The 14,086-nt window shown below is 40.0% G+C and overlaps 1 protein-coding gene across 1 annotated transcript in view; it reads right to left on the bottom strand.

Moving 5' to 3' along the window:
* Nucleotides 1–4,254: 4,254 nt before the first annotated feature.
* LOC110154456 (membrane-associated guanylate kinase, WW and PDZ domain-containing protein 1-like) overlaps nt 4,255–14,086 on the bottom strand; it is a 51,091-nt gene continuing 41,259 nt past the window's right edge. Inside the window, 5 exon segments of the mRNA XM_020918447.2 lie at nt 4,255–6,465; nt 8,752–8,890; nt 9,824–9,970; nt 10,058–10,131; nt 10,364–10,558. Of these exon segments, the coding sequence (XP_020774106.2) occupies nt 5,564–6,465; nt 8,752–8,890; nt 9,824–9,970; nt 10,058–10,131; nt 10,364–10,558 (1,457 nt within the window). The 3' untranslated portion in view covers nt 4,255–5,563.

Genomic DNA, 14,086 nt, shown 5'->3' with positions numbered 1-14,086 from the left:
CTGCTTCTTTCTACGGAGATGTCATTGCTCTCCCTGGAATATTCCACAATAATATGATATGAAAACAGCACTGCCTTACTTTTATTCAATTACAGGTGCTTTTATAGCTCAAAAATGCCCAGTAAAACAGGGATTCTGACAGTGAGTGGGGTCGCCTCTCCACAGATCTGACCTGTGACTTGGTTGAAAGGTTTAATGCCGCACTGTGAAACATACCAGATGAAGCAATAACATCTAAGAAAAGCATTTGACGGGACCTCCAACAGAAAAGTTACATAGTGCACCTTTAAATAGAGCTGCCAGGAAATGAGAGGTGCCAAAGAAGAAATATTTGGATACAGAAGTTAGTTTGTGTAAATAAAAATGCAGAGATCAGGGGTTAGAGCAAAAAATAGAATTCTTATATTATTATCAGAATTGGGAAGTGAATAAATTTACAAAGAATACAAACTCAGATACTAATTTAATACTATTCCAGTATAGTTTGGTTGTATTCAAATTACAGTGTTACTTTTCTAAAATCAAAGGAATACATAGCGGTATTTGGTCACACAATTTGATTTCAATCTGAACCATAATCAGTGAGAAAATATAGTTAACATCACTCTTATAGTATGTGCATTTGTAGTTTTTCTTTCTGCAACGAGTGATATAAAATGCATAACAAATAGTAAAGCAATCTTAAGCTGCTTTTAATACTAAGTCTTTTTGGAGTATTTACTGGCGATTTCGTATCGTCAAAAGTCTCACAATAATATCTCGGGCTATCACAATATATGAAATCACATTGTTATGGTGCAGCAACAGCTAAAAACAGAAGGAACTACATAGACCATAATCCTTTGGTGTTATTAGCGCAGACAATGTGAAGAAATAGCTGTTGTGAAAAAGTTTAATTCTTCATATTATAACAGAACTAAAGGCTTTTTCAATGCAAATATTGTACCGTGAGATGTATATTGTGAAAATATTGTATCAAGAGATTTGGAAATCGTTACATCTCTAATCTTTAAACTATCATTTAAATGCAACTCTACATGAAAGTATTATAAGCTCTCAGAATACAGAACACACTACAAAATACATTTCAATGCAGGTATTCAGTGTTCTATAGCTAAATGTATTTTCAAAGTACTCTTCCCATCACTCTTTATTATGAATTAGGCATTTCTCCTCCAGCTAAACAGTAAACTCCACATTGTTTGTCTTTTCTTATAGTTTTGCTTTGAGCTGCAGTTATGGCCTCAGCAGCAGACTGGACAAGGCTGCACTGCAAAAAAGGAACATCTACGAACATGGATTCAGTGAGATTAATTCTGAATATGACTCCTGATTTACGGAGTTAGATCTTATTAGTAAAGTAAATAAAGACAAATTACCATAACTATCCGTTTTATTTTAAAGGTGCATCGTGTCACTTTTCTGGTGGAGGATACGTCACCTGCTTGTTTCTACGGAGATGTCATTGCTCTGCCTCGAATGTTCCACAGTATGACATTAAACAGCTTATGTTACATTTATCTGACCTGTAACTTGGTCTGGTTTAGTCTCCATGAGGATAGAAAGGTTTAATGCCATACTGTGAAACATTCCAGACGAAGCAATAACATCTGAGAAAAGCATTTGACGGGTCCTCCACCAGAAAAGTTACACAATGCACCTTTAAGAGTAATAATCTAAATGCAGGTTATCCTAATGTAGATGTTCCTGTTTTGCAGTGTGAATATTGAGGCACTTTTCATCCGCGGCGGCCGTCTTGGGTCCGCACGCGTCACAGAGGGCTGCAGCGGTGGCGGCCATCGTGGACACAAGAGGGTATTTATGGCTCAAATTCAGAAAAGGTCAAAGGGCGTATCTCAGGCAGAAGCAGGCAGAATCTATCTCTAGATTAGTATGAACAGGCGAGTACAGTTTTTATAAAAATAAATCATTCCATTTTCACATGCACAGGTTAAACAACGCCGCCCATAGTCTTTGATCTGTGCTGCCAAAGCCTGTGATGGACAATGAGGACAGAGGAATGGAAATAGTGGAGAACAAATTCAAAATAAGTGTAATATTAGAGTAAAATGTAGATAGCCTATAGGTCCATATGTGGCTGGTTTTGACATGAGGGGACATGTTAAAAATGTTGACATGTCAAAAAAAAAAAAAAAAAAAGGTCAAATTGCTGTTCAAAAGATCAAAATTTATAAAGAAAAAAAAAAAGAAGAAAAATCTAAATTATAAAGAAAGCAAAAAAAATTAAAAACAAAAAAGAAAAAAGATCCAAAATTATAAAGAAAGCAAAATAATAATAATAATAATAATAATAATAATAATGATAATAATAAATCCAACATTACAAAGAAAGCAAAAAAAATAAAAAAATAAAAAACAAAAAACAAAACATAAATATTGTGTCTACTCTAATGTCAGATAAGAATATATAATTTTTTTATAGATTTTTTTTTATGAAACTTTGACATAAAAAGTACCAAAAAAACCCCAGCAAAATTATAAAGAATGTAGCTGGGGTAGAAAAAAATCAATTCATGAAGAAACAATAATACAAAACAACCATATATAAATTTTTAAGAACATTTTTGTTTAAAATACTGTTTTAAACTGTCTCATTATCGGTCACAGGCTTGTTCAGACAGACCGGAGATTTGCATAATTTCACTTAAACCAACTGTTCTTTTGGTCTGGACTCAGAGCAGGTTTTGTGCCACAGCAGAGGTTCTGGGTCTAACACGGGACTCCACAAAAGTCCTTCAAAGATCAATAACAAATAAAATATGGGATGATTTTTTTGATGTCTTATTTTTCTGTGCACATCCCCACAACACTGCAAATAAGCGACTTGAAATCTTAAAGCTGCACTGTGTAACTTTTTGGTTGCCTGTTGCTTATTTCTTACAAGATCTGAGACGCCACTCCACAGATCTCACCTGTGTTTAGGCCTAGTTTCATTTCTCCTTATCATCATGGAGATAATTGCGTTTAATGCTTTACTGTAGAACATTCCAGGCAAAGCAACAGTGTAGAGACAAGCACTTGGCGTACCCTCCACAAGAAAAGTTACACGGTGCGCCCTTAAGCTGACGTTTTGCAGCGTATCTACCCAAAACTTTAAGTCTGGAGTTGCAATTTATTACAGATGTATTTCATATTTATTAGACCTATATTTTTATGCTAAAGTTTCTGCAGATGTAGTAATACAAAATGTATCTCAGTTAGTTTTCACAGTTCAAACACTTTTCTTAAAGATGCACTGTGTAACTTTACTAGTAGAGGGTCCACCACCTGCTTGTCTCCATGGAGATGTGATTGTTTTGCTTGAAATGTTCCACAGTGAGGTTTTAAACTTGTCTATTTTGCATTTATTCCATTACAGCGTTTTTATTGCTGACAAATACTATGAAAAACACACATCTGACCTGTATCTAGACGTATAGTTTCATTTTTGCTTATCGTCATGGAGATATTTAGTTACATAGTTTAAAGCTTTAATGTGGATCATTCCAAACAAAGCAGTAAATGAAATGTACTGACTTGAAATGTCTAAAAGTAACTATCAGTGTTCATGTATTGTCTGGAAAAGGTGGCAGATAACATACAATTTCTCTTTTTTCTGCTAGTTTTCATTCATTTATTGTACATTTACACACTGTTTATGTCTTTTTATACTTAATGAATGAAATAAACAAACTAAATTTAATAACAGCTCCATGGAGACGAGCAGTTGGCTTACACAGTGCACCTTTACGCAGACCTTTTGCAGTGTATCTCTCCAAACTTGCACTGACTCAAAGTGAAAACACGTGTGATTCTCTGCTTATGGATATGCATAGATGAGACTCCCATATATTAACTTTCATATTTAAACACACATCCAAAAGTTCAATATAAAATGTCTGTATTGCTTCAAGTCTTTCTGGCTATTTTCTTGAGTTCGTTCTAAAGATTATTGCTTTGAACAAATTTGAAACCAATAACCGACCAATCAGCTGCCAACATCGATAAAAAGCTATGTTGATATTTATTTTAATACAACCAGCAAAACCACTGCTGTGCTGCTACTGATTATAAAAATACGATTTAAAGCAGACGTCAGTAACTTTTCTACTTTAATTTTCAGTCTGGGACACTTTAAATTATGAGTGTCAGCAAGTTTAAAGGTGCACTGCGCAACTTTTCTGGTGCAGAGTCTGCTATCTACTTGTCTCTACGGAGATGTTATTGTTTTGCCTGTAATGTTCCATGTTATGATATTTCTTCATTACCGGTGTTTCTATTGCTCGAAAATACAATAATTACCTCTGTGAATAGAGACGACTCTCCACAGATCTGACTTGTAATGTAGCGTAGTGCTGAAACCAGCTTGTATCAGGATAGGTGTGGTCTATTCTACCCTAAAAAGGCAAAACTCTGTAACATCATGTTTTGTCAAAAATTATTTAATGTCATTTTGGGGGTATTTGAGACCTCATTTATCATAATGAATAAATATTGTGAAAAATATTGAGCTTGAAATTAACCTTTGACCCTTATTTGTCAATTACTGTACTTTGTCTTTGTATCAAGAGCCAAAAATAAGGAGTCGTGCAAAGGAAAAAAGGCAGTAACAGTGTATGTTTTGTTTGTGATTTAGTTCATAAATACTGTATATTTTATTTTAATATCCAACCTCTCCCCTCCTTCTTTTTGTTGTGGTCTTGTCACAGGGTCTTAACACTGTAAGTAAATATACCTTTGTATTCAATTATTATTTATTCAATTAAATTATCTTTAATGTGAAAGTATTTTGTGTATTTATTTATAGTATGCTGCAAAGTCACTTGTCTGTCAAACTGTTTAACTGTGTAAGTGTCATTGCATGTTCCTGATCAGCACTAAACAGGAAATCCAAAGCACTTTTGTATCATTTCAAACAAACCCCATGATGACTCGAACTTGGTGAGGTGTTCGTATAATGGATGGAAGTCTGGGGAAAATCAAGCAAATAATGATCATGTTATAGTTTCTGCCTTTTGCCTTAGCACGACTCCTTATTTTTGGCTCATGATACAGGAACTGACAAATAAGAGTCAAAGGTCAGTTTTAAGTTTAAGATTTTTCTCATACAAATATTTCTTCATTATAGCAACTAATTGTCAAATTATGGGAGCCCTTCCTATTATACTTTTGTCTAGACAAAACAGAAACTTTGAAGTCATTTTTCTCAGTTTCACACTCTGGCGAGTTAAGGTCTTTGAGTTTGTAGGGCAGCATACTGTGGAACATTCTAGACAAAGCAATAATATTTCCATGGAGACAAGCAGGTGGCGAACCCTTCAGTAGAAATGTTAAGCAGTGCACCAAAGTGGCAAATTACAGTTACGCAATCAGCTGTTAAAATGGGGGAAAACCAAAATAAAAATAAAATAAAAATAAGTTACTGAGTTCCACTTTAAACCTCTGAGCCCGAGTCCAGACCCTCCGATGAGTTAAAGTGAGCTGCTATTGAACAGTCCAGCGCAGCCAAAGCTGAAGAGTAAAAAACAAAAACATGAGCCCTTTATGTAGTCTTTATAAAAGCTCAGAGTGAGAGCCCTCCCACCAGGCTCTGCCCATGTAGCCGCGAGCCAATCAGAACCTGGGTCAGTTTTTGGGGGCTGGGCTTGAGCCATCGACCCGGCGGCGAGTTCGAATCCGCTCTCCTCCAATCAGAATCCTCCCTCCTCCAATAAGAATCCTCCCTCCTCCAATCTGAATCCTCCCTCCACGCGATACTGGCGGCGGACTGGCTGACCTCGGAGAAGCTGGCCGCTGATTCGCTGTCGGAAAGCAGTTCTTCATCACGCGGCATCAGGAAGGAAAAGGGTTCGGAGGTTCGCTTTGACTCGCGATCCTTCACCGTTTTAACGCTGTCTTTCAAAACGGCCGCCTCTTTGCGCTTGCTTCGACGCTTCTTTTCCGAGACCGCTGGAACCACGCTCTCTTCCGCTATAGATGCACCCCAGGAGGTTGTTCTATTTCTGGGCGCACTCCGGATACTCCTCCCCTCCTCCTCTTCCTCCTGGTTCTTCCATCGACCCTCTTCTGTTAAACTTCTATCCAAGGATGGTGCTCTGTTCCTGGATACACTTCTGGTCCTCCTTCTCTCCTCCTCCTCCAGGGTCTTCTCCACACCCTTTTCATCCCAGGACGACACTGTGTTCCTGGGTAAACTCCGGCTGCCTCTCCCCCTCTCCTCCTGGTTCTTCTCGCTCCTCTTGCGGTGCTTTTGGCTCTTATGGTGGGGTTCTTGGTCCACCGTGTCCAGGTCTAAGTCTGGGACAATGGGCCTTAGTTTTGCTCTGGTTTCTTCTCGGTTCCTCTTAGCACTCCTCTCTCCCTCTCTTCCTCCTCCTGGTTCTATGGTGGTACCGGCGGCGGCCAGGATGGAGTCTGGTTCTTGCGGTGGGGGGGTGGAGGGGGAGAGAGCTCCTTCCTCAGGGCCTGCGTCAAAAACACACCATCACTCAACTGCAGTTCCACAAATGACCACTAGGCTTTGCTGTAATAAGTATTTCTTATGTAAATCATCTTGGTTTAAAAGTTTTGACCTGTTTAAAGGGACAGTTCGGAATTTTAGACATAGGACCTCATTTCCTAGTGAGCCAGAGTGTTGGAGATGTGTGTAGGCACTTTTTTAAATATTCCATCCAGTCGTTGTATTTGCAGAGGTCACTGGTGCTAGGCTAGTGCATGTCAATGGTCATAGTTATCCTGCCACTAAAAACAGTCTTACCCACTCCACAAAACACCCGAAGCAAATCTATTATTACACCAGACTGTCGATGTGAATGTCTGTGAAACTAGCCTTACATCGCATGAATCGTCGCATGTTGAGAGACTATTTTCTCATATATCAATCTGCCGCTGTCAAATTTTCTATCAGGAAGTACAACTCACTGCTGCTGCTGACATAAATCCTTCAAATGCAAAGTTGGTTTTACTTCTAAAATTATTCTATTGACACAGACATTTACATCGAGGGTCTGGTGTAATAATTGTTTTGCTTCTGGTGTTTTGTGGAGTGGGTAAGTCTGTTTTTAGTGGCAGTATAACTATGGCCATTGACATGCACTAGCCTAGCACCAGTGACCTCTGCAAATACAACGACTGGATGGAATATTTAAAAAAGTGCCTACACACATCTCCAACACTCTGGCTCACTAGGAAATGAGGTCCTGTGCCCAAAATTCCAAACTTTCCCTTTAAGGTGCATTGTGTAACTTTTCAGCGAGTCCGTCAAATGCTTTCCTCTGTGGAGATGTTATTGCTTTGCCGGGAATGTTTCACAGTATGGCATTAAACCTTTCTATCTTCGTGGAGACCAGACCAAGTTACAGGTCAGATCTGTGGAGAGGCAACCCTACAAAAATAGTTAGAGTGCCTATTTTTGAGTTATAAAACCACCTATAATTGAATAAATGTAAGGTAGAGAGAGCTGTTTAAAGTCATACTATGGAACATTCCAGGCTGAACAATGATATATCCATAGAAACAAGCAACCAAACCAATCCCAACCAAAAAGTTACACAATGCACCTTTAAAATACGTAATCTTGTTTGACCAATATTTTCCGTATTTGTTTATTATTTCTTGTTGCTTGAAATATATTTTGTATATATTTGTATAAGTCAAAACTGCTTATATCAAGATTTTTGCATGTCATTTTAAGCCATGTATTCGTTTTTACATTTTCCACTATCATTACTTCTCTATGTTAAAATGCGGATAAACTAACATACATACCAAGGTGCTATTTTCAACTGCATCTTAACGATAAGAACGTCCCAAGATTTTAACAGTAGCTAGTGATGACAAAAGAGTAGATAAAGAGATAGGTGATGAAGTAAAGTTGAAATTTGAGAAGAAGGGGTTGGAGTCACAAACCGCGAGTTGTCCGTCCGGCCGATGACGTAGAAACACGGCTCGCCCTGTTTGGAGTTGGTCATGCACAGAGACAGGCTCGACAGCTCCACTGATAGGCAAGGAGGAGAAGTGCAGGGGGAAAAACAGGAAGTGAAGGACGAAAAGAAGAGAAAAGATACAAAAGATGAGAAGAAGAAGGCATCCTAGTTCCTAGTTTAGTATAGACTGGACGTGGATGTGGTGAGTCTAGGTTTGGGCCTTAGCTGATCCTGTATGGTCTCAGTTAGGGGGTGTACTGTTAATCAAATGTATTGCAATTAAAACTCGATTACAAAAAATACTGCAACTAAAATAGAATAAATTAACTTAGAATTACAAGAGTGCTTGTTTTACCCTGCAAAATCTTGTTTTAGTTTGTTAATCATGTTTTAAAACAGCATCATTTAGTAATTGGTTTAGAACTGGTTTAGTCCTGGTTTAGTCCTGGTTTAGTCATGGTTTAGCTCTTGGTTTAGCTCTTGGTTTATTCCTGATTCAATCCTGGTTTAGCCCTGGTTTATTCTTGGTTTTGTCCTACTTTCGTCCTTGTATAGTCCTGGTTTAATACTGGTTTCGTCCTGGTTTAGTCCTGGTTTCGTCCTGGTTTAGACTTGGTTTAATCCTGGTTTAGACTTTGGTTTAGTCCTGGTTCAATCCTGGTTTATTCTTGGTTTTGTCCTGCTTTAGTCCTTGTTTAGTCCTGTTTTATCCCTGGTTTAGTCCTGAATCAGTCCTGGTTTAGCCCTGGTTTAGTCCTGGTTTATTCGTGGTTTCGCCGTGGTTTAGTCCTGGTTTTGCCCTGGTTTAGTCCTGTTCTAGTCCTACCGTAGTCCGGCACATATCCGTTGCCCCTCTTCAACACCAGGTGGATGTGGTTCCCTCCTCGTCTGATCTGGTCCACAGCCTGAGAGTGCGTCATTCCTGCTGTACTGTCTCCATTAATCTCCACCAACTGATCTGAGACCTGGGACAGAAATAAAACTTAAATTTTAATATTTGGAGTTCTAGTAGTAGTAGCAATAAATAACAAATTTTCAGCACTATAGGGTGCACTCATAAGGCTCCAACCCCAACAAAAAACGACTGCATGCCCCGCAATCCAGAGCGCCCTATACACGAATCCACTCGGGTGTCCCAGCATGACTTCAGTAAACTACAAAACCGCACCACCCGCAGCGCACGCAAACACACACGGAGCAGACAGCGACCACACAGCGAAAAACACCCGCAGCCACACTCATCACTCCACGCGGACGAGGAATGGAACAGAGGAACGAACCGAAAAAGCGAGTGCAATGTTTCACTTCTAGCCACAACTGAACACTGCGAACATGCCAACAATCCAGCGGTCCCAGACAGCGCCCTCGCTACACGCCACAATTTAACAAAGCTGAGAGTCACAGTGAACGTGCCAAACAAAGTCCGACTGACCCATCTAAATGTTTCGTTTAATGCGCCGTATAGTTTGGTATGATTTATATGTGAAAAAAGTTTGAAAATAGACTATTCAATGACAGTGCGCTTTATAATCCAGAGTGCCCTATAGTGCAGAAAATACGATATATTGAATATTCACTGTGTCAACTGAAGCAAATCTTGAGACACGGGACAGGGATAAGATATTGTTACCAAGTTAAGGCTGCTTTATAGTCCTGCACCAGGCCCGGCTCAGCTGAGAGCTCATGTCCAGACGCAGAACTGAACCATACAAACTGTGGAGCTAATCAGGGTCCAATAAACAATGACATTAGACTCTCTGATTGGCCTTCATGTGTGTCAGGTAGATTTGACGCAGAACTGTCAATCTTTAATCAAAACAACTGGACTTACTAAACTTTTGCAGCCAACGTTTTGCTACTAACTTGATGACAATAATATTCACTGTGATGTATTTTACCTGTATCTTGTTGCTCCTCTGTGCGGGACCTCCCTGCATCAGTCCCAGAACATACAGCCCCATGTTGTACTCAGAGCCCCCCCTCAGAGAGAAGCCGAATCCAGTGGGCCCCCGCTCCAGATCCACACTGTAGAACCGACCCTCCTCCTGGGAGAGACACAGTTTTAATCAGAACAGGTATGAGGTACTGTCAGAGAGGAGAGATTTAACCCTTGGAGTCCCTCTGTTGAGTACCTTTGCTCTGGATCTGGAGCTCCTGATGACACGTCCATCGATGTCCAAGTCTGCCCCCTCTGTCGCTGGACTATCTGGAGGAGAGAAGAGGGTCCTGATTTAGTCCTATCCAGCCTTAGTCCTGGTTTAATTCTGAATTCAGTTACTTGTAAAGGCCCTGTACATGTAATTTCTATCTTCAGACTGCAGTGTGCTGTAAAAACTGCTACTGCTAAACATGTTGAATGAGAAGCATGTATTTCTATTATAATGCGTGAAAGGACTAAGTGGGCGGAACTAACAGGGTAATTTAATTGTGGTCCTTACTGTGGCGTGGTGCAATGGTGAGCCGGAGGGTATTGCCTGCTCTCCTGAGGATCTGAGCCAGGTCCCGGTGCTGCAGCCCCCCCACCGGCCGCCCCTCCACCCCCTCCAGGTGGTCCCCGGGCTGGATGTGCCCACTACGCGCCGCTGGACTCCCCCTGCGCACTGTGACGAAGCGATGGGACATGAGCGAGCCAGCTGCAGACACATAACAGAGAAGAGAAAGAGAATAAGTATAAGAAACAGAGAAACTGACTGCAGCAGAGTGGGGGATGGGTCTCAGAAAACATCCTGTGCCACTGCGTTTTTAAACTCCATAAACCTTCACGAGAATCTTTTGGTGAGGTAGAAAAGTGAAAGAGGACATGAAGTGACTTGGTGTGACAGTCTTGGTTTGTGGTTTCTGATCTGTTCGTTCTGACAGCTCTAAAAATGTTCTGGGGTTAAATTATTGAGGCCTGTCTCTTCAAATTCACTATAACATGTTCTGCAGAGTTTCACCAACCAACAGACACAAAAAACGTTTTCTGAATTCAAGAAACTAAACCTAATGCACTTTGGGTGTCTTTATTTTATATAGCACATAAATAAATGCATCATCATGTTCATCATATACAAGACTAATCTACATATGCATAATAAATTAAGACTAAACCAGGTCTGAAACAGGAGTAAATCAGGACTAAACCAGGTCTGAAACAGGAGTAAATCAGGACTAAACCAGGTTTGAAACAGGACTAAATCAAGACTAAACCAGGTCTGAAACAGGACTAAATCAGGACTAAACTAGGTCTGAAACAGGAATAAAACCAGGACTAAAGTTTAAACCAGGTCTGAAACAGGTCAGAAGGAGGACTAAACCAGGTTTGAAACAGGACTAAACTAAGTCTGAAACAGGACTAAACCAGGACAAAACCAAGTCTGATACAGGTCAGAAACAGGACTAAACCAGGTTTGATACAGGACTAAACCAGGACTAAACCAGGTCTGAAAGAGGACTAATAAACCAGGTCTGAAACAGGTCAGAAACAGGACTAAACCAAGACTAAATCAGGTCTAAAACAGGTTTGAAACAGGACTAAGCCAGGTCAGAAACAGGACTAAACCAAGACTAAATCAGGTCTGAAACAGGTTGGAAACAGGACTAAACCAGGTCTGAACCAGGACTAAACCAAGACTAAATCAGGTCTGAAACAGGTTGGAAACAGGACTAAACCAGGTCTGAAACAGGACTAAATCAGGATTAAAACCAGATCTGAAACATTACTAAACCAGGTTCGTGTAGAGAAGAACCTAAACCTAACCCGAGGTAAAATATTTTTGTGTGTATTAAGCACCTATAAAAACAAATGAACGGCGCGCCCCATTGTCTTCAGCTCTAGACAAAGCATCAGAGAGTCTTTGAGTTTAGTTTTCTCTGTAAACAGTGTCTATTGTGTGAGTTTTGTTACGTAAATAAAGCAGAATTTTGCGAAATCCTGAACAGTGGTTATTTTGAAGAGGTCACAGCAGCAGGTGGGACCTTAAGAGAGACTTTGAATTCTGTGATAGAAAAATAAACTATGGACTTGAGCATGGGGGCAGTGGGAGAACCAGTGGGATCTGTTTTAAAGAAAAGTACATTTGCTTTTGTTGGGTTAATACAATAAAATCAACTTCAGAGTTCAGAAGCCTGAGAGACACTAGATACTTGTGTTTGTACAGAAGAGGAAATGACTTTATGTAGCTGCTGGGCCTGGACCTTGGTGAGTAAAAGGACCAAACTGTACAAAGTTGGTGAAATGTAAATATTTGAAGGTACATTGTGTAACTTTTGTGGTGGAGGGTCTGTCAAATGCTTTTCTGCTGTTGCAATGTCTGGAATGTTTCACAGTATGGTATTAAAGCTTTTTATCTTCATGGAGACCAAACCAGACCAGGTTACAGGTCAGATCTGTGGAGAGGCGAGTCAGAAGTCTGTTTTTCTAGGTATTTTTTTTAGCTATGAAACCACCTGTAATTTAATAAATGTAAGGCTGAGCTGTTTAATACCATACTGGCCCCATTAACATGATTGTTCCAAATTAAATAGTTCAGAATTTAATTATTCTCCTTTGAGTTTACATGGAAATAATAATTCCGAATTAAGGAAAACACGTTAAATCAGCTTTATTAAATTCTGCTGAATGTCTGGGGGTGGGAAAGGGTTCTGATTGGACAGGAACATGAACAGATTTATGTCTACCGGGATTCACATCTGGATGTTTTTGCACCACCTCGGTACCAGCCGCAGTCCTCGAGTACAGAGGACAGGAGCAGCCCGCGGCCCACGCAGACCTGTAGTCCACACGCTTTCTCACTTTCACAGCACAGATCCACTAGTCTTGCTCGGCCACGTATGGAACCAGGACATGGAGGACTGAGCCTATGGACCTGTCTGACCAACCCGCTCGGAGGACGGCACAAGACTAAGGACGGGCTGTACGCTATGGTGAGTGTCCCCATGTTTTTACCGCTGTTGTGTGGTGAGTTTGTACAAAGTTCTACATGCTGCTGTTTTATGAGTTCATGATGATTACTTGGGATGAGAACAGCTTGCGGTGTTAACGGGGAACAGAGGTATCTTTCGCAATTACATATTCACCGGGGACACAAACATGATACAAACTTTTTTCACCATATTGCAGTGCATCATCGTGTCAGAATTGCGACCCAACGCACATACATGAATGACCGGAATTATTTTTTAAGTTTACATAATCGCATAATAAATTAATTCGGTTTTAAAATCGGAATAAACCACCCACTTAATTCAGATTTAAGTTCAATTCTGAATAAGTTTAATTCTGAATAATCATTAAGAATTAAGTGTTTACATGGTCTTTTTAAAGCCAACCAACCAAAAAGTTACCTAGTGCACTTAAAACTATATTAGTATTTGGTTGTTTTTGACCAGTATCCTCCAGTTTGAGTCTTTATTACCCTCATATTGTGGTGCGTTCACTGTGGTGTGCACTTGTCTCTGTGGTTGAGATTATAAATAATGTAGAAAGAACATGCTCCTGTCTCACACACAGAATTTAGACTGAATTATCATCAAATATTCAACAAGTTCTCATAAAAAAAATCCTGTCCTCTACTTCACACACACACACACAGACACATACACACACACAGACACACAGCAGGTGAAGGGTTTTGGTTCATTAGTCATTAACTCAATTTTCAGTGATTGAATTCGATTTTTTTAATGCCATTTTCAGGACTTTTCACCATCCAGAATATTTAATTAGATTTTAATTGTTAATTGATATGACTATAGTCTCAGTTTGCCTTCATCTCTGGCACTACACCCACCCTGTCTGACAGCAGAGCTCAGTCCTGTGAATGTTTGACAGTTTTATTAGGACAGACGACTTGACCTGACCTGACCTTGAGAAGGTCAGGTCAGAAAGAGGACTAAACCAGGACTAAGCCAGGTCTGAAACAGGACTAATAAACCAGGTCAGAAAGAGGACTAAGCCAGGTCAGAAACAGGAGTAAACCAGGTCTGAAAGAGGACTAAACCAGGACTAAGCCAGGTCTGAAACAGGAGTAAACCAGGTCTGAAAGAGGACTAAACCAGGACTAAGCCAGGTCTGAAACAGGACTAATAAACCAGGTCAGAAAGAGGACTAAGCCAGGTCAAAAACAGGACAAAACCAGGTCTGAAAGAGGACTAAACCAGGGCTAAGCCAGGTCTGAAAC

This window comes from Boleophthalmus pectinirostris, unplaced genomic scaffold, assembly GCF_026225935.1.
Source record: "Boleophthalmus pectinirostris isolate CB_2022bp ecotype Guang Dong unplaced genomic scaffold, ASM2622593v1 HiC_scaffold_8, whole genome shotgun sequence".
In the NCBI taxonomy this organism is placed as follows: Eukaryota; Metazoa; Chordata; class Actinopteri; order Gobiiformes; family Gobiidae; genus Boleophthalmus; species Boleophthalmus pectinirostris.
This window is presented reverse-complemented; position numbering and strand designations above follow the sequence as displayed.